Source organism: Sycon ciliatum, chromosome 5 (assembly GCF_964019385.1).
Source record: "Sycon ciliatum chromosome 5, ocSycCili1.1, whole genome shotgun sequence".
Taxonomy (NCBI): domain Eukaryota; kingdom Metazoa; phylum Porifera; class Calcarea; order Leucosolenida; family Sycettidae; genus Sycon; species Sycon ciliatum.
The window spans coordinates 10,389,367-10,410,286 of record NC_088647.1 but is presented as its reverse complement, the minus strand read 5'-3'; the positions used below and the strand labels follow the sequence as shown (position 1 = coordinate 10,410,286).

The 20,920-nt window shown below is 48.3% G+C and overlaps 1 protein-coding gene across 1 annotated transcript in view; it reads right to left on the bottom strand.

Moving 5' to 3' along the window:
* The window catches only part of LOC135817562 (uncharacterized), a 41,616-nt gene that overhangs the window by 9,427 nt on the left and 11,269 nt on the right, over positions 1-20,920 (bottom strand). Inside the window, exons 13-37 of the mRNA XM_065330774.1 lie at positions 20,392-20,618; positions 19,720-20,180; positions 19,260-19,354; positions 18,521-18,872; positions 18,152-18,324; positions 17,579-17,720; positions 16,097-16,329; positions 15,406-15,731; positions 14,964-15,152; positions 14,077-14,621; positions 13,139-13,844; positions 12,161-12,615; positions 9,648-11,405; positions 9,099-9,388; positions 8,830-8,895; positions 8,263-8,466; positions 7,757-8,004; positions 6,604-7,402; positions 6,116-6,409; positions 5,631-5,771; positions 4,901-5,036; positions 4,350-4,492; positions 3,913-3,995; positions 3,560-3,628; positions 2,472-3,197 (exon numbers count right to left, since the gene is read on the bottom strand). Coding sequence (XP_065186846.1) covers positions 2,472-3,197; positions 3,560-3,628; positions 3,913-3,995; positions 4,350-4,492; positions 4,901-5,036; positions 5,631-5,771; positions 6,116-6,409; positions 6,604-7,402; positions 7,757-8,004; positions 8,263-8,466; positions 8,830-8,895; positions 9,099-9,388; positions 9,648-11,405; positions 12,161-12,615; positions 13,139-13,844; positions 14,077-14,621; positions 14,964-15,152; positions 15,406-15,731; positions 16,097-16,329; positions 17,579-17,720; positions 18,152-18,324; positions 18,521-18,872; positions 19,260-19,354; positions 19,720-20,180; positions 20,392-20,618 — 8,861 coding nt within the window. The remainder of the gene's footprint in view (positions 1-2,471; positions 3,198-3,559; positions 3,629-3,912; positions 3,996-4,349; positions 4,493-4,900; positions 5,037-5,630; positions 5,772-6,115; positions 6,410-6,603; positions 7,403-7,756; positions 8,005-8,262; positions 8,467-8,829; positions 8,896-9,098; positions 9,389-9,647; positions 11,406-12,160; positions 12,616-13,138; positions 13,845-14,076; positions 14,622-14,963; positions 15,153-15,405; positions 15,732-16,096; positions 16,330-17,578; positions 17,721-18,151; positions 18,325-18,520; positions 18,873-19,259; positions 19,355-19,719; positions 20,181-20,391; positions 20,619-20,920) is intronic.

Genomic DNA, 20,920 nt, shown 5'->3' with positions numbered 1-20,920 from the left:
CTCTGTCTCGCCGTCCTCCTGAGTCTGTTGCCGCCACTACCCGTCAGTCACCGCCTGACCAGTCGTCACCAGCCGCACCACCAGCTCCTGCTCCTGCTTGTGATCCTGGACCCACTGTACCGAAACCTGCACCTGACTCCTGGCTGCCGCGCTTTACTGCTGCTGAGCTGCTTGCTGCGCAAAAAGAGGATCCTGATGTGTCCATTGTGTTAGGCTGGCATGATTCTAGTCATGATGTGTTTAATTCTCCCCCTGCACACACATTAACTGCCTCTAGCCGTGCTGTTCGCCGCTATGCTTCTGAAATTCATTTGCTTTCCCTACGTGATGGTGTTTTGTATCGCACAGACCCATCGGCTGATTCTGTTTTGCAATTAGCTGTTCCGTTCTCTTTCCAAGCTGATATCTTAGCTGCAGTGCACGCCGATGTTAGTGGTGGTCATCTCGGTGCTACAAAGACCATTGACAAGGCCAAATGCCGTTTCTTCTGGCCAGGTATGTCAGCTGATTTGCGCACATTTGTAGCTAATTGCCAAGAGTGCATGTCCCGTAAGAGCGCTACGACTGGCCGAGCACCATTGCAGTCCATGCGAGCTGGCTTCCCTCACGAGATCGTAGCCATGGATCTCGTTGGACCACTGCCTACCAGTCGCCATGGCAACCGTTACCTACTGGTATGTAGTGACTACTTCTCACGTTGGCCTGAAGCGTACCCTCTACCCACTATGACTGCTGCTGCCGTTGCGGATGTGTTCTTTCGGAACTGGATCTGTCGGTTTGGTGCCCCAGAACAACTCCACACCGATCAGGGCACACAATTTGAGTCTGAACTCTTCAGTGAACTGTGTCGCCTCATGAATATCCGAAAGACTCGGACCACCGCGTATCATCCCCAGGGCGATGGGCTCGTGGAACGCCTCAACCGCACCATAGTTTCAACGTTGCGAGTGTATGTAGCGGATCTGCCCACCTTCTGGGATCAGTATGTTTCAACCGTCCTGCTTGCATACCGTACAGCCAAGCATTCTTCTACCCAATTCACCCCAGCTCAGCTTATGTTTGGTCGCCAACTCCGTCTGCCTATCGACCTTGTCTATGGGTCACCCCCGACAGAGTTTGTGTCGCCCGCCGAATATGTCACACAACTGTCCAAGTCCCTCCACCATAGCTTCGATACTGCCCGTCGTAATGATAATGCTGCGCACCACAGCCAGAAGGACCACTACGACCTTCGTCAACGTGGCACTGCATTCCAAGTCGGTGATAGTGTGTGGCTCCTTGAACCTGGAATGCGTCGCAAACTCCAGCCACCGTGGACCGGACCATACCGGATTGTCCATGTGTCGCCACCAACGTCATACGACATTCAATTGATCAACGAACCCTCCAGCACCAGTAAGCGTGTACATTTCAACCGCCTCAAGCTACACGCCCGCTCAAACGCCAAGTCGTCAGTCTCTCAGTCCGGCCCAGATGTCCCGCTGTCTGAAGCGCCACTGGCTCCTACTTCTCCATGTCCGCCGCCTGTTCCGCTATTCTCCTGGCCTGATGCTGATGATGCCCCACCCCAACCTGTTCCTCCTCCGCCGCCGGTTTTGCTGCAGCCAGCACCACCAGCACCTGGTCCGCGTGCCCATCTGCACCGCAACGCCGGTCGTCCTGTTCGTTACAGGAACAACTATGTGTTCCCACAATGAGTTCCAAACTCGCACTTGCCTTGCCTTTCTGCTCCACTCTGTTTCCATTGTGTGCTTGTGTATGATTTTCTTTTTCTTGCTGATGTATTTTGCTGCTTGAGCCTCGTTTAGGTCTACGTTAATTCTGTATTATGTTCTTGTTTGTTTTCCGAGGACGGAAAATTATTTGAGGGGGGAGCAGTGTAGTAGACGGACTTCCCCCTACACAAATCACTATGTATTACTATGTAGCGTAGTAGACGGACTTCCCCCTACACAAATCACTATGTATTACTATGTATTGCACTATGCATTGCTGACACCATCAGATCCCTTGCTTTCATTCGCTAGCTAGCGCTCGGAGCTGTAACTGGCAATCTCGTACCATATATATAGATCCGTGTGTCAGTTGCCCAGCTCAGTTGTTGCAGAGTCCTTGCGTCCGTTGTTTCTGTCGTCTTCCCTTCACTTATTGAGTCTTTCAATATACTATAAGTAATTCTGTGTCACCTACGTTTGTCGTTCCGTGTGTGCAATATTGTTCCCTGAGAATACTACCTGTGTTTTGCCGGAGAGACTGAACCAGTTTTGCCTTGTCACTCGGTCGCGTATTACACTTGCCTTGCTCCTACTGACAAGCACAGGCACGTGTACATACAACGACATGTCTACAAGTACAACAGATGTCCCTAGTCCGGAATCATGGCAAACTTACCACATGATAACCAAGCAAGAATCAGAAACATCAGTACAAGTGCAAAGGAACACATCGTCATAAGTGCAGCCCGGACTTACCGTGAACGTCTCGCTGCCGGTGTAGTCAGGAGTTGGTGGGATGTACGTAATATTGGCGACTGTGAATACAATATCACCGGAGAATGAGGCTGCCTTATGCCCGGTAGGCCAATCGACAGGCATCGAGGTACCAACACCCACCGCCTGAAAGTCTAAATCTACGCTCAGAGTTCCGAGCAGAGGTTGTGACGTCTCCACGAGATGTGTTAGAGTATCAAAGGAACCATCATAGTCATAGAAGGCCACCCGAGCCACCAGCTGTGCCGCTGTATGATTAGCTTCTGCGTACGTTTGCAGAGTTGTCGAGGAATGCATTGTTCGGCTGGCTGGTGATGATGTGAAGAGGAACGACAGTGGTGGATCATTGTCATTGCTGATGGAGATTGTGAATGCACTTGATGCAGTGTACTGAGGCAAGGAGGTTTGAGGGTTCTCAGTAAACTTTACCATTATGGTCTCTGAACCAGTGCAATCAGTGCAAGGAGTATAGCGTAGGATTCCTGCAGCTGAGATTGTTGCAATGCCGCGCTCAGGAATGGACGTCAGGGAGAACGTGCCAGTATCCTTCTCGTCATCCTCAATGGCGTTGGACAGGTCAAGTTGAACTGTAGCACTGTCCTCCGCGATGACGTACGGCTGCTGTTGTTTGAAGCTAAGTCTGGGTGGAGTGTTGACGGTGGTGTTCAGGAGCTGGGCTACAATCAGGTGCATCTCCGATGAGAGATACTGGACATGACAGTGCATACAAACATACACTCACACTCCAATATATACACATCCAAACAGTTTGATTGGTGCAACTAGCCACACACCTGGATCCACTGAGCTCAGCAATGGCATAGATGTAACTAAGGACAAGCAACTACTTCATGTTGGACAACATATTCCTCACTCTGTTCTGTCCCAGTATTTGCACCAACATTTCTGTCAGGTATAGAGCATAAGGTGCACAGGATTACTGGCATGAAGAAAGCCATGACTGCGGCTTCTTTGTCTCTCAGAGTTAAGTTTCCAATGATTTGGTCAAATTCTGGACACCGGGTGGAAGTTAATAATTTCTGCATGGGTTCTGTTAGATTGGAGCTTACGTTGACAGTTGCGGCTTGTCGCTTCCTTCTAGACACTGCTAAAGGGTTGGTGATGTTACCAGAGCAGATCTTAAGTGTAGAAAAAAGAAAGTCAAAAAAGGAAATGGTAAATTCATCGTGAATAGTAGGGAAGCCAAAGTCCACATTGGATCAAATAAGTGACCGGGCACCTAGCCCAACAGCCATCTGATACACAAGATATGAGATGAGATGCGCGGACAAGGACAGTACATGTCCTGGCATTGTACTGTCCTTCAGGCACATGACCAGGTCTCGTTTGCAGTTCATCCGAGGAATAGCAGTCACCAACACTCTCCGCAGCACGTAAAGAACACAGCAGCAGGTAAACTCACCGACCCGGTGATGACTTTCTTATCCCAGTCTACCACAGGTTTGATGTTGCAGGAATCCTCTATATCGTGCCACTGACTGGTCGCTGCAAAACACAACATAAATGAATTTTTTATCCATACTCACATAAATACATGTGTCCACCAAGATGCACACATACAGAAATGCACACACGCGCGTGCCCACACACACACACGCACACACACACAGTAAGCCGCTTCTAAACTAGTATTTCAGAGCACCTGCAATTTCTCAGTGAAAACATACACATAAAATGGTCCTAATACATCCATGAAAAAGGGGCCATGGAAGTATTTTAATAGAGCGCTGATGCACTCCCACTGTATATCATATCCCATCAAACCACTGGGAACAAAAGGAGAAACTGTCGCAAAGCATTGGGATGGAGACTTCGATGTGTGGGGAGACATGATCTTACCATAATTCCAGAACAGCACAGCTGGCACGTAACCAGACCAATCTCTCGTCGTCTCAAAGTTGACAGAAAACAGCACCGGTGCAACAAGTCCTCGCCGGCTGATCGGCGTCACGTAGAAACTAGCACCTGCGATGCTATGGAATCTGATAGAACAAAATAAATACAGAAGACAATTTCACACCACAAACCCCGTACTGCATGACTACACTGACATGAGTACTTATTACCTCACAACCTTTTGGGGGCTTAGACATCATGTGTCCCAGAAGGTGGTGTGACAACACATCAACCAGGCCTTTGAAGCAATTATAATCCCAAGCCCAAATGAAGGAGACATTGAAAGTAAGAAAAATCAATACCTGTACCAGACTATAGACAAACTAGGAAGCGCAAACAACAAGTAAAGGCGATATTTCACCAACCCAGTGAAAGGGTGGATTGTGACCGATGACATCACGATGACATCACCACGAACTAACACAGCAGAATGAAAGTGCTATGACTTAGCCTATGAGTAACATTATAACCTCGCAATGGTTTATGTGGCGTACCTTCCAGTGAGCTGGCGTGATGCTTGGTTGGAGGTGAGCACAGGGTTGCTAATAAAGCTAACAGCTGGTGAATAGCTGTGCTGGATATCTTGTGAGGAGAGCAGACCTCCAACAAGAGTGTCGCCAACAGGCAAAGCTAGTAAGCACAAGAAACATAGAACTAGTGGCCTAAGAAAACTGGAGTAACAAAGTGCTGGAGATGTGCAATACAATGCTATACTTGGTATCACTAGTATTGTATTGTAGTGCAACATTGTTGCTATACAATACTCAGACCATGCTACCCCACATTTTGTTTTCCTGTGCTTGAGTTTGCCACGTTTCCGACGGCTTCATTTTTTTGCACTGTGGCACGGTTCCATTGGTCTCTTTTTTTACCTATGCCTAAGCGTTGCACCATATACTCAACTAGTCTCTCTTAACCAACCTTCCAAAAGCAAGATTCAAATACTGCCATATTCTCGGAATCAGCTTCCTCCAGCAGTACCGACAGGTCCAAGGATGATTTCCCCATTGTATTTGCTACCACATCTGCTGTCCTTGGCAACATTGACCTCCCTGCTGGCCATAATAATCAATAACTTCAGCGAGGGTTCAATATCATGAAATACTGCACCGTCCACTAAGCCCATTGATTGGCTGTTCACATGGATAGTCATGTGACGGGGTGGGGGGTTCATGGTTGTGGATAATAGCCGCAGGCTGGGTACAGCAGACTGTCAGTACAAACCTTCTGTGCTGTTTAGTAGAACATAATATGGACCATCTGCTGCATCTAACTGTCCCATTCCTTTAGTGGAGTTTGCCTGGCCGGCAAGAATAATTGATGGTGTGTTGTTCCTGGCGATCACTCTGCCATCCATACCGGGTCCTGAAGCGAAGAAACAGATCACATGCGGTTGGGATGATGTCGTTACAGCTAGAGAGTAATGCAGTTTTGTAAGAGTTTCATATTGCCAACACATCACTGCACTGTTACTTGCCGTTAACATATACGCACACCAGATTGTCTGCAATTGGAGATCAAACATTTGCACAACTATTTACTGTTACAAAAGCATGCGCCGTCATATACCCTCGTTCTTGATTGTGGTGTGTGCATCTTCTTGAAGATCACGCAGAGATCACGCAACACAGGGGGGGGGGGGGGGGGGGAGGGGGGGGGGGTGCTTATAGAAAAGAGCTCCACAGAGAGCATTGTACAGATGAACTCACGGCAACAGACGACGGCAGGCTGCAGCTCAACATTAGCACATCGGATAGCAATGTTGCACACATCTACACGCTGGTAGAAGACACGACCGGGCTCCAATCGGAAGAAGTTGTCACTCTCCTGCTCTGCTTTGCCCTGTGCTCTGGCTACTAGCTCGGAGATGTTAGCAATGGACGCGTTGCCCAACATCACACGGGCATTGATAATCGTAGCCTGTTGATCGCTGGTGTTCTGTGTGTTGATGCGGGTGCTGGGGAGAATATCATCAGCATTGCGACTCGTTCCAATCCTCCAGTCTGCAGCAGAACACCACGATTACACAAATAATGTTACTACATTTCAAAGTACTAGTATCACACTTTAAAGTCTTGGTGGATCAAACGAACTTGGTACTGGCAGCCCACAACAGATGCAGAGAGATATACTGAACAATACAGCATAAAGCTTGTGTGGGGCAGAAGATGATAGAACCCCAAAAAGACAGACTTACACACAACATCAGACGCGACTCCTTCCCAGCTAACTCCAGCCTGTTCTCTCCTCTCCGTCGTTGTGTAAGCAATGGCCGTGCTATTCGTAGGTGGCTCAACCACCAAAGTGAAGAGTGACTTGACGACCGATTCAGCCTGTGTCTGGTTGATGGTGGTGGTGATTACAGTAACTCCATCGCTGCTTGCATTACTGGACAATCCTGCACCATTGGTAGCCTCCACCATCACGTAATACACACCGTTGTGGGAAAGCTGACCAGCCAAGTTCCGATTGATTCCGTACGTCTGAGTGCCGACTGAGACAAAGTCTTGCAATTCAGTACCACCCAGTGTGGACCCTATAGCCCAGGAGTATTCCACTATGTCACTCTCCACATCAACAAACTTCCAGCTGGCGTAGATGGTGGTGTTACTGCTCTGGTAATCCACGGACTCGCTCAGAGAGTACTCCACGTCAAAGTGAACGGGTTGACGTTCCGACACTGGTGGCGTGGTATCGACGCGGACTCCGTCGGATGTTGATGTCACCGACGACCCTGCACCATTCGTAGACCGTATCGTGACGAAGAAGCTAGGCTGGCTTGTGTAGCTACTCAGCTTCTGTTCCGCACACTGTGTACGCGAGGTGCAGACCAGCTCAGAGTCCCGTGTTTGCCCGGCAAAGTTGCTCAGTTCTAATCCGGACAAGTAGACCTGCATGACGTGTGGATCGTTTGTAGATGCACACCTGGTATCACATACATTAGAAGATGACTGGCACACTCCCGGTGGACAGCTGCGGCATGGTGTTGCAAACGACTGGAGGCACAGAAAACAGGGAAAGAACAACATACACAGTACATGCATGAGAAAAGCACCAACAGAAGTTAGCTAGTGATCACAATGATTACAGACCAGCATGTTAAGCCCACAACAATGAGGAGAGGACCGGAAAATTTCACAAGAAGACAAAAGTAATTTCAAATTTCATCCTCTGTCCTTGTGGAACGATTCATAGCCAATATCCCCAATTACACACGCACGCCGCGACACCGACGCACCAAAGTTAGAACCATGCGGGATACTCAGAACACACATAGACAGTGCGTAAAACAGGGTATTCAAATTGTCCAGTAGAAGCTTCTATAAACACTTTCTTCAGCCAAATCTTACTTTGAAATCTTGCACATTGGTGGCACCGGGCCAAGTGCCCACAGCTGCTTCAAAGCGGACTATTGGACTCTCCGCGCTGTAGAACGGCTTCCCAAAGTCACATGAATCTCCGTTGGTGAGGGGGAAGCGAACGTTGCGGATATGAGCGGTGACCGACCTAGCCACTCCACCCAGCTTTGCAGGCACAAAGCCACCGCGGTTAAAGAGCTGAGCAACAAAGTTCGTTCTTTCAGTCAACGGCGGCACTCCTAGGATAATGCAAGCAGACAACATAGCCACACACCAGCTTAAAATCACAGATAGTACCTATTGCTCTGGTCTGGGGAAACAAATGCAATCTATATCCACACAATTTACTGCATCTTCGAATCTGGAATCGCTGGTCAAATGGGCAAATCTTGTTTTAGAGCCTTGTTTCACTCCTTGGAGGTTCACAATCCATTCTCAAAACAAGTTGCCAATCCTTCCACAACAATGCGCAGTTATCCCCCTCCCCATGTCCTTACCAGCCATGGTTATGACAATGCTATCATCAAGCAAGACATTCATTGTCCATAAGTCAGCTGCAGCGCGGCGCTTGAACACAAGTCGATATCGATGAAACGCGTCACTTGGATCGAACGCCAGGTTGTACCATGCCGTCTCCACTTGAGATGTATCGTTTTCCTTTCTGGACCATACTAACAAGCGAGCTGAATAGTTTCCATAGGCTGTGGTAGAACAGACATAATAACGTTACGTAGATAAATCAAGTGACCATTCAACCAACAAACTATTGACTGGCTCACACTGGTTAGTTGTATCCTTGTGCAAAGTACCGTGCTTAGTACCATGTAGCTTTCTAGTAAAAATACCAATTCCACCTAATTCATCTAGTGACAGTGATTAGACCTTGCAGCTTCACCTTAATCCAGCATAATAGAGGGAGAGTGATACACCAATCATGGTAAGAAACCGGCGAAGTATGAATAAGGAGAATACTCCAGGGTACCCCTGATCTCCATTCAGCAGACTGAAATTGAGCAGTTTTACTGTGTGACCCCTCAAAAACAGCAGAATTGTGAAGAGATTACCTGGATGTATCTGGAGTCCTATTGCTTGATGACTGGGTATCAGCTGAACACTCTCAGCCCTGGACACTGTAACAGGCGACACGTGGACAGAGGACAGCACACAGGACGGAAAGAGGTTTTCAGTCAGGGAAGGAAGAGTGATACTAATGAGTAAGAACGGTGTACATCCCCACTACAGTCAGGCATCTACCTCATCCTTCCAAACAATTACATGATACAGTATTGATACTACAAGAGAATACATGTCTAAGAAGCAGCGCAAGTCTTACCTGGTACAGTTGGCTGCAGTAGGTCAGTAGTAATGGATGATACAGGCCCGTGCCATAGAACCACACTCATGACAGTAAAGTTCCTCAGCTCAGGATCACCACTGGCTGATTGACCTTCAAAGCTAACATTACCACCTGACTGCAGGTTGACAACAGTGCGATAGCCGGAACTGTCTACACGGTCATCGGACAGGTTGCCGAGAAGCTGGAGTGCTGCTCCGGTCACCGCGCTGTGCGTCACTTGCGACGGCACAAACTTCAACTTGTTATGCACTGCGCTGCCATCAAAACTGCACATGTAACCACACGACAATACAGGTCGCAAACAGGAGTTTCTTGCCAACTCATGTTCTGTGTAGAAGAAAAGTTAAGGAAACGTTTGCAAAGACAGATGTACAGAATATGGGACGGAGGGTATGGCTTTCCATAGGCACAGCACAGAATTTTAAGAGGCACTGTATGCTTTCCTCTTGCTCTCTTTGTGTTGTGGACGTGAGATTCATCACTAGTATGAACAGCATGCTGTGAACATCGTGTGATTATTCTTACCTGCCAGCGAGCCCGGTCCAGTCAGCTGATGGTGAGGTGAGTGGATAGGCTTTCACTGAATGGCACGGGACAGTGGTGCTGGACACATTGCGGTGATGGGTGAAACTTGCCCACAGCTCTGTCGTGCTGTTCTGGTAGTCACGGTCCACAGTCCAAGACGGGCCGTCATGAACGTCACCCCGGATGGGCATGGCACTGCTCACCAAAACGGGGCCGGAGGTAACCGACGTCACCAGTTTTGCCTTGTTGTAGGCATTTAATCGGACAACGTATGCCTGTCCTGGTTTCTGGTAGATCTGTGTGAATGTGTAGGAATTGACACGACCCAGTTTGTGTGCGGGTGGGCCAGCATCAAAGGCAATGGGTGTGATGCTCGAACAGTTTGTTATTTCAAACATGGCTATGTCGTAGTAGTCAATGCCGCTGATATTGTCCGTGAATCCCGACCATGCAACTTGTAGCTCATTCCTGCTCTTGGAGTAGGCTAGGATGCCGCCCATGGCCTGATTGTCATAGCCAGCAACCAACCGACCAGCTAGCGGCGGTGTGGAGTCTACAATAACACCGTTTGACTGCGCAGCGACACAGTCCTGCGACTGGTCAACAGCACGCACTGTGATGAAATACGTAGCACCGTCGACTAGGTGAAGATTGCTAGCGATGACCTTGGTACTCTTGCCAGCTGATCTGAACTGCAGATTACTGTTTGAAGCATTGCATACCATTAGCAAGTCCCTGGAGCTGAGTTGCGATGTACTGACCGCCCATTCATAGCGTACAATACCTCTCGGAGACTTGAAACCGTCCCATGTGGCCTGTATGCTGGTGTTGCTTGATTGATAGTCAAGTGGAGCAATAGTGACCTGTCCTGCTGTTACCGATGAGGAGTAGCCCACTAGAACACCGTTAGATGTAGCCTCGGTGGTGGCACCACTCTGTCCAACAGCACGTACTGTTACATAATACCTCACCGTGAAGCGAGACAGGCTCAGGTTGAATGCTGTGTAGGAGCGCTGCTTGCCGACCGACACAAAGCCTAGGACGTTGGAGCGTGTGGCTGGGTATCTGCGATCCGTACCCACAGCTACCCAGTAGGTCTGGACTTGGCCGGCGGCAGTGTCATCTCCAAACTCAGTCCATGTTGCCGATATCTCCGACAAGCTTAGCTGGTAGTTAATGTCAACACCTGCATAGGAACCATCACTGACCATTCCTGGTTGGAGAGGAGTGGATGATGCTACTGATATGCCACCGGAGTGATACATTCTACGCGCACCCCATTCATCTACGGACTGGGCCACGATACGGTACGAGCGGCCCTTCAACAAGGCTAAGTTGTTGTTGGAGAGACCAACTACACCATTGCTACCGTCAGGCGATACCGACTGATAGTCTTGGAGCGGTGCAGACGTGTCGTACGGGACGATCTTCCAGCGTAGAGACCTTGCACATGAAATATTACTGGGCAGCCATGTTCCATTGATGGCCGATGTGTCCACCTGCACGCTGCTGCCGGCATTGCCACGGATGTGCACAGATTGCTTGCGCTGGTTGCTACCTATGAATACTACGGCCTGGGATGGGATGCTTGTGACCATCTCAAGCTGGTTGTGGGCACGGACACTTGCGTAGAGGAGAGTGGACGGCAGCACCGAAGTTTCCAGAGAGCGGAATGTCCATGCGCTTGTCGTTGCCGGAACGTCCACGTACTCTTGAATGTTGTCAGACAGCGGTGATGTTCCCAGTCCCACTGAATATCTGTAAAACCAACATGGCATACAGAACACAGCCAATGATAAACATACGTGTACTGAAGTATGCGTGCTTTGTGTAAATAGCAGTACAAATAACTGATGACATGCTTAGTACAGTGATCCTTGAGGGCGGTGGTGTTCCTACATATGCGGAAAATTCAGCACAGTAATGATAACTTTTTTTCTTCGGACTTTTCCCGTTTGCAGCTTTCCCTCATATTGATTAGTATTGATAACATTCATACATCAATAGGTCACTAGTCCAGTTTCTGATACGTATACTCGTATAATGGTATGCAGCTCTGAGCAATGGCAAACATGGCTACTAGTATTCTAGATCCCTTGAGTTGCCTATGTCTTATGACGTTGTTCTGTCCAAGACATTTGCTACAGACGTGCAACCACACATGCGCCAACACTTTTTTCTGGGAGAAACACAAGTCATGTTTGTCCCGGTACCTGTAGTAAGGCTGCATAACCATTCATCACTGGGCAAGCTACTTACTGGGTGGTGACATCACTGGGCAAGCTACTTACTGGGTGGTGACATCACTGGGCAAGCTACTTACTGGGTGGTGACACAAGCGACCAAGAGCTAGCACACAAGTACAATACACCACTTGAAGTTGTAAGTTGGGGACAAGAAAATATTGCCAAAGGGGTTTTCTGAGACTAGCTCCCATTGCCTTTGGTTGTCTAGTGTTGCTTTCCTGGAGACATTATACACACAGTCAACTCACTGCCACAACAAACACCTACCCAGAAATTCCCGACTCCAGGTCTTCAAAGCCACTCCATGTGATCTGAAGCTGTGTAGCACCCACAAGACAGGGTACATTTTGACCATACAGACCAGGGGCAGTTGAGGAGAGATTCGCAGCAACGTGATTAGAGAGAACTGTGATAGACCCAGCAACAGGCACCGTGCTGTCCACTGATATCACTCCACCGAACATGGCAACAGCAAGGTTGGCATTGTTGGTGGCATACAGTGAGGCATAGTATGATTCTCCGCCTGTACACTTGAGTGAACTGAATGTGAAGCTAGAAGTCTGTGCTGGTAGCGTTGTCTTGCTGTGGATATCCGGTGCTCCAGACCTCGAGCCCAGGCTTATCTCATACCTAGCAATGCCGCTCTCAACGTCCCGGAAGCCTGTCCAGCTGCAGCGAAGTGAGCAAGCATCTGTTACTGGTAGTGACTTGCTACATAACAGCTGTACCATAGAACACACATGCACACATAAACACACAACATGCAGTGGGTTAACAGGAAGAGGAGGCCAATTGGGCAGCTTAAAATTGGCATTCCACATGTCTCATCATCATCGGCCAGCCCCCAATCAAGAGAACTAAACTTTCAACACATTTTACGCCAGAGATTCAGGGTCTCTTTGCTACAATAGCCTTACCCAATCTCTTTGCTACAATAGCCTTACCCAATTTTACAAAGTTTTCATATACCCTGTATTATAAAGATAGGAACACTTGGACTGATCACTGCTTCCAAAATACCCACAGTGTGTGGAGACAATGCACTGTTGAGATATGAATGTTTCGCTTGTGGTATTCCAAAGTAGTCATTATACCAAAACAAAAAAAAGCTTCCCGATTTGCCAGCCATTGCTCACTGTTACTGCATTGCACATCACGCATCGTGGACAGCTGCAAAGAGATGTTCTCTGGTGTTTAGAACTTGTACTGCAATTATCCCATCCAGGATTCACACACACAGCCTACCTGTCCTTTGGTTGGTTTAGTTGTGTCGATGACAGCAGGATCAGTGACGGACTGAGTTGTAAGGCCAGCTTTGTTTCTGGCTGTGACCAGTGTGTAGCGAGACAGACCACTGTCTCCCTGTGTGCCTTGACCACGTTGTAGCTGGTTACCCTGACTGGCGGCCACAGGGAGAATGTCACTACCTCCAGGATAGGTACCAATCAACACGTCCATCTTCTCTACACCCGACTGCTGGTCTGTGTGCGCCCATGAGGCAAGGCTCACGGTAGAATCAGCTGAATACTGTGGCACACTGGATGATGATTGACCGTCAGTGAAGGTACTGGTGCTAACCACCGGTGGAGAGTTATCCACGAGCACACCGTCCGATGTTGCCTGCAGCACGGTACCGCATGCAGTCTGCACACGTATAGTCAAGAAGAAGCGCTTTCCCTGAAGACTGGACATTGGAGCATGGACATGGCCCGATATAGGGGTGCTAGCAGATGGTGATGTCACTGTGAGACCATGACCTGTGAAGGACATGTCCACCTCGGGATCGTCGCGTTGTGTGCTGGCGGCCCAGGTAACATGTTCGATGTCACACGATGTTACCTCGAATCCGTGGAAAGTTGCCGTGAGCACGGTGTCATCGGACTGATAGTCAATGTCTTCAGCCGGGTCTCCTCCGTCAAAGACAGTACCAGCTGTGTCATTAGCAATAACCCTACACCAGAGCATACAGGCATAACAAATATGTTTATAGAAGATGTTACAAGCATGTTCTTTAAACCCTATCCAATAGGTATGGCTCATGCCGCTGGCAAAATATGTACCAATAGTCGTACTTTCAGCTTTGAAGCATCACATCTTTAGTAGTTGTAAACAGTACACCTAAAGCAATATCAGTACTTGCACAATGGGTAGCCAGCTACCTTCTGCATGCATTGGACTCCTACCTGATCCTGTCGGAGATTAGCATCTGTGAGCTCCAGCCAGCTTTGTCCTCAACCATGACGGTCACCTCATAGAACGGCCCAGTCACGGCATCGCCTCGAAGCAATGTCAAGTCTTGCAAGTGGCCTGACACTTCCTGGCCGAAGTCAGCTAGTCCACTAGGGTAGCCTCTGCTTGGCACATACATACCAGTGGCTGTGTTTCGTATACCCACACGTGATGACTTGATGCCACTCTGCAAGTCATACGTCTCAAAGGATACAGCCAGAGAGCTTGTGGAGCTCAGCAGAAGGTTTTCACTTTCATCCTTGTTGGCCGGGACAAGACCGACAGGCAGGGAGGAGTAAACAGCAAGGTTGCGGAGTACAGGACGTGTTGTATCAACTAACACACCATCACTCTCAGCATGCGTCATGAGACCAGCACCATTCATCACGGACAACACAACAGAATACTGGCTGCCATCTGTCAGTGGCAGAGATGCTGTGCTGAAACTGGAGGTGCTGGCGTTCTGTCTATGTGCTACTGCCGGTGCAACTGGCCATACCTGCAGCATGAACAGACCAAGAAGAGCACCAATTGCAACTCAACCTACAGAAAGCCAGGCACTTGGACCTTGAAACAGAAGATCTCGTCTGAGGAGGTCAGAGCGGAGAGTTGGTGAACTGATCACAATGAAGTTTGAGCACGGCGAAACAACAAAACCGGCTGCCATCAATGCAACACTCTCTCATATAATCCAACACAAGTTTGCACACGGGAGATTTGATGGTTTCCACATTTCAAAAGAAATGTCAAACTCAAACTAATTCTAGCACTGAGAATGTTGGTAGAAAGCTGTTGACGATACAGGGCATGCCTAAGTAGACATGTCCGTGTGCATGCTTACCTGCATGCGATTCCCATTCTGCAACTGGTTGACAGTGATCTCGTACCATGCCACACCCGACTGTCTGTCATTGGCATTCCAATTTGCTGCAATTGTGTCGTTCACAGTGACGTAACGCTGGTCTACACCTGGCACCGCTCCATCATTCAGCTCTGATATGACGGCCGGACTGCTATCAATTGTCACCACCTGGTACACACACACACGTACATAACAACACACATGCAGAATGTACACGCACACATGCACGCACACTCTTTTTGCATCGTGAAGTATGATGTCATCCATTTCAAAATACATTTGTAAGTTGGAACACGTGAGCATAAGCCTCGAAACCATAGTATGTATAACCGATGATGATCACACAAGAACCCATTGCGCTACCCTAGGCACATGCACATTGCGCTACCCTAGGCACAGGCACATGCAAATAAGTACTTACCTGCGACATGACTGTGGTGTTTTCCAATGCCGCATTGCTAGCAGCAACCTGTACTTGTACCCTGTCACCGTCCTCCCAGTCATGGTTGTAACAGTCGTACACTAGCTGATTAGCAGGCATGGTTGCAGATGCTATCACATCTGGCCCCGATCCACCAGTAGTGTGCAGTACAGATACATCATACTGCGATATCCCCGACTCGGGGTCTTTGAACCCCGACCAGAAGGCGCTGAGCCGGTACGTTTCAGACCAGTACGGACCACTGGATGTACCGTTGCGTCCAATGGCGGCTTGACCGGCAAGTGGGGCAGACTGATCCACAATGACTGAAAGGAGAACATGAACACAATGTGATGATGTAACTGCAGTGCATCTGTAAACAGCAGTGAATGTAGGATGGGGGGGGGGGGGAGGGGGGGGGGGAGGGAAACCACACCTGAAATATCAGCAGGCAGATCACATCTGCTGAAAGATAGGACAGTTCTGTGAAAGAGCAGGGAAAAAAAGAGTTATAAAAGGAGCAAGGACGTTATTCAAAGGCATTGCACTGCTGATCCTACAAATGCCAGCAGGATCTGGCAGCTGTATGGTATGAGCATATAGTTGATTCACTGCCGACATCTTCCATCATCTTAGCTCTGTTCTTCTTGTGCATGTTGGTGAACATCGCTCAATGAACATAGTATCTCACCTCCATCAGAAGTTTTCGTTGCGTTCAGCTGCTCCACAGCATCGTGAACAGCTGTAATCGTGGAGTAGACCGTCACATTGTGTGGCAGTGCTGGCGATAGTCGTGTGCAGTCTGCTGACGCCGATGAGGGCAGGCGCTTCGCAGCTGGCAGTCCAGCATTGTATGCTGGGTTGCTGGTAGTTATCGACCAGAGATAGTGGCTTATTCCGGACTCAGGGTCTTCAAACCCATCCCTGCACACAATCAAAGTGATTGTACATGTACACAAATGATATTCACGCACATAACCAGTCACTGTTGATTAACTCGACAAACAGACCGTGCTCTCGGCTGACCAATTCCACATGCTTATCATCACCATAGAGAGGACAATTTCATTGATACCGCCGACCCTTCAGACAGCTGTTTTGCTCCAAAAGAGCTCATCGGTGGAGGTATTTGTAGTAGTAGAAAATGAATATTGTGAGGTGAATGAATGATGTTCTATAGGGCAACACTGGCGCAATTCTTCACCTTCAACGTAGAAGTGTGACATGGCCTAAGAACCCGAGGTGCTAGAGTGCTGTCTGTTGATTTATTTTCCGCACCTCTTCTAGCGCTGCACGCTACATACAGGACTCGTACAGGCTATGCTCCAGCAATGCGCACCTGTGTTATCACCTCAGTTAGAGCTGTTATCACCTTTAGCATCTCAGCTTTTCAAAGTAGGTCACACTTCTCTGTAGAAAGTGTGCAATTGCGCCAGCTTTGCCCTTTACGGCTGTGGCAATAGGCGGCACATTTTTTCGTGCTGCTAGAACTCGCACTGCCTTCCAAACAGCTATGTATCTGCATTGCTATTCTTCGCACTGATACAACACCTGAGTTCACCCAGCACTGTCAGGTCACCATGTAGCCCATTGCACTCCAACCAACCATTCATTCTTACCACTCCAATGGTTGGTCAGCCCCGGGCCTCGTCACACAACAATAACATCATACATCTACCTCATATCATTCATTATAATTCTACTGTCTTCACCGATGAGCTCTGTTCGAGCGAAGCAGCCGTCTAGAGGACCTGAAATACCAGTATATCAATTGTCCTCGCTATGTCCTCGCTATGTCCTCGCTACGATGGTGATGTACAAGTGGAGTGGATCAGTCGAGAGTGAATGGCAGCGTGGTGAAGTTACTGATTGTAATGGCGCAGTATGTTTCAAATTTCTCTTCTCAAATGGTACTGGCTTTGAGAGAGGATGTGCAAGTCACCACATGCACAGGGCAATTGAAACCATCCGCCTGACAGTTAACTATACCAAAACGGATATATTCGTCCTTCGTCCTCAAAGGGTTAAAGTTAAATCCCCACTACCTTCTTTTATATCCATTAAGTTTCCAACCGAAAGGCAACCCGGGAGAAAGAGCACAATTTAAAATACCCAAGCTTCCCATGCACTCACCAGTTAGCGCATGCACTCACCAGTTAGCGCATGCACTCACCAGTTAGCGCAGACGATATCCGCTGACGACTGGTACATGATGTCAGTTCCCTTACGTTCGCCGTCACGCACCACACCGACACTGGGTGGGCTTGTGTCAACGACAAAGGATGTAGCAGAAGCTGCGGCCGTGGAGAGACCAGCTGGACACAGGACACAACCGGGGAGCACATGCATGTAAACATGTGTTAGAATAGGAGCTCTGGCAGGATCACTGGCAGAGCACAATACTTAGTTATGCCGGCGGAGCAGTGACTTCTGATGCTTTTAATGTACATGTACTTCTACAAAAGGCGTTTCCATATTATACAAATTATGCTAAATGATATCATAGTATGCGGTTTGTATAGAATGACATCATAGTATATAGTTTGTATGGAATGGAGAACCATCGCCTGTATATTACACTACACAAAACACTCGAAATAATAACATAATCACATAGCCACTATAGTTCCAAAGTGATACCTTGCTGAAAATGCAGAACACTGTGGCTCTCAAAATATCTGAAGATGAAGACACCTTATGACTCACTAAAGGCAGCAAGCCGATAGAGTTTCATGTACCGACTCACCTCTGTTCTGTACTTGTACTCTAACCCAGATATCCACACCGAAAGGTACCTTCACAGTAACGGTGTAGGTGTTGGTAGCATGCACTGCTAGAGACTGCCAGTCCTGGACTAGCACATCACGGGTGCTACGACCAAGACCGTAACTGAGTGACTGGATTGGTGAGCCAGAATCACTGCATGGACACATAGACACACAACCAGCAGAAGTGTTTCACAACACGTTGGCAAATGTTCTAGCATAATTTCAATGTGCGGCATACTCATACCACCATTTTAACTGAACAGTGTGACAATTCTAAAGACTGGTGTTCAGAGAAAGTTGAGCAGACAGTAGTCTGCAGTGGATGTTGCATCATATCACAGACTTACCTGGCATTGACGGAGAAGACCAAAGTCTGACTACTGGCTGTATAGCTAGTCAGAGAGACCTGGTGTACAGCAGGCGGTGTAGTATCGACTACCAGACCTGTACTGTGCTGTACCGTAGTGACCAGAGCTCCACCGTACACAACAGCATTCAGAGCCTGTACTGTGACATAGTATGTACCATCGGCCAACAGCAAGTTACTCTCCAGTGCTGTGTTGGTCCACTCGCTTGCTGCAAGGATGTTGGCGTGTGGATCACGTCGCGAGACCACATCACACAGTCCCAAGGCACTTCCCACGCACCATGTGTACCCCCATATGCCTGTCTCAGGATCACTGAATCCGTTCCAATGAGCTGTGAAGTATGTGAGCCAGGCATGCCCGAGGACACGTGTGTGCATAAACACACGCATGAACACATGCACACACACATACATACACACAAACAAAAACAGAAGTGACCATCAATGATAGACATGTAAACACATCATGACTTACACTCTTAGTGACCATTATGTTGTCTAAACATACCCGTACGCACAAAAATCTTCACGGTTTGCGTTACACTTGGCTGGAGGCCGAGTTTTCTGCATCCGTAGGGACGCCACCACCCTGTGTGGATCAAGGTGCAGATACGAGGAGATCAGACCCACCACAAAGCTGTCCCGAACTTGTTCGAGTCTCTTTACAGGTAGATTATACGGCATGTTGAAGTGTTACAACACTACGATCTGATGCTTACCTGACACAAAGTTGTTGATGTGGGTGTAAGTAAGCTCTGACAGTGGAGAGTGACCATTGAACAGGACCTTTGATGACACACTGTCCGTGATAAGCCTGCCAACAAAAGAATGAGCACAAAATGCTGTCAACCACATTTTTTCCCTTTCATACACATGAACTATCACCCACGCCTACACCTAACGATACACTGGCAATGTGTGTACACTGTACCTGCAAAACTCAACACTTAGCTACAGCGTGCAGTTGTTATTGTTGTTGGAGCTGAGTGTGAGTGGAGGTGTTAATCAACTCTATTCGGCCACTATCTTGTATAATTCCTGCTAAACATTAGGACCAAACCTGTTTGCTTCATAGGTCGACTCAGTAGAACACGCAGCTAATTACGATGTGAGCGATCACCTTGAATCGAGCTACCTACACATTCTGCTTACGGGCATGGCTATGTCATGCCACCTTACCGATGATTCTGTATTGGGGTTGGCTGGATACAGCGCTGCAGGCTTGATGCTGTGCAGCCGTCGGCAACCGTCGTGTCATTGATTGGTGTGCCGAGGTTGCCCGGCAACGGAGGAGTCAGGTCGATCAGGACTGGGTTAGAGGTCAGAAGGACGGCATGACCCAGCTTAGAACGGAGAATCCCGTTGACATAGAGCGTTTGGTTGTGGACAAGCGACAAGCCAGTAAACAGGTGCTCAGCATGACCAAACCCTAAGCGTGTATAGTAGTTGTAGTCAGTTACGATCACCAGCTGCACAGATGAGCCAAGTGATAGTGTGTGAAGTCTGCAATCCTGCACAGTTCTTGAGTAGTCGAAGGCTATGCACTGAAAGTCCGAGCGTCCGTGGCAGATACTGGCACAGCGTGTGCTGCTGTTCACGGCGCTTACAACCTCCCTAGGATCCGAGTCCAGTTGACCAGGCTGTACCCACAGACACACACAAGCAGATGGAGTGTTTTTAGCTACAGTACTGGGCCATAAAGATTGGCTCACAATGCACTTCTACATTCATATTTGCCCACAGACCATGAATCCATGGATATTATCCCATAGGATTTCACACTGGAGATAATAAAGAAGGACTTATATCAATTGTAGTACATTTCATGCAAACGCTGACACTGCTTCTTGCCTGAGGTGATGAGAAATATTGCAGGCTGCTTGTAACACCAGTCGGTTGAAAGTGGAGACCTATGGATGGGAAGGATTCCCAGGCCAGCACATTACTTCCTTGGATACCAGGCTCTGTTCCAATGGCTCTCCACAGCTCAGGCCACAGCTCAAACTGATCCCAGAAGGCTACGCCGGCAAGCAGCTGATTGGGATGGCTGGAGTACGCGTACGCAGGTATGACAAGACCTGGAAAAGAAAATGATGCACACAAGTAAAGTCCGATATCAAAGACAGCTTCAAAGAAGTTAAGCACACCACATTACAGCTATACCTAGACGCAAGATATATCTCCTCATCCCTGGTGCACTAGAGTGTGCCTGAAGTGCCACGGAGACCTTGGTTGGCGGAGATACTCCAGTTTCACCAGCACAGTTGCGACTGTAGCCACCTCTACCATGCAGTATCTGTTTTTGAGATACTGAGTGGTTTCTTGTAAAAAAAAAGAAGAGAGAAAAAGGTACAGAAAAGGCAGAAACGAAACCATGCCG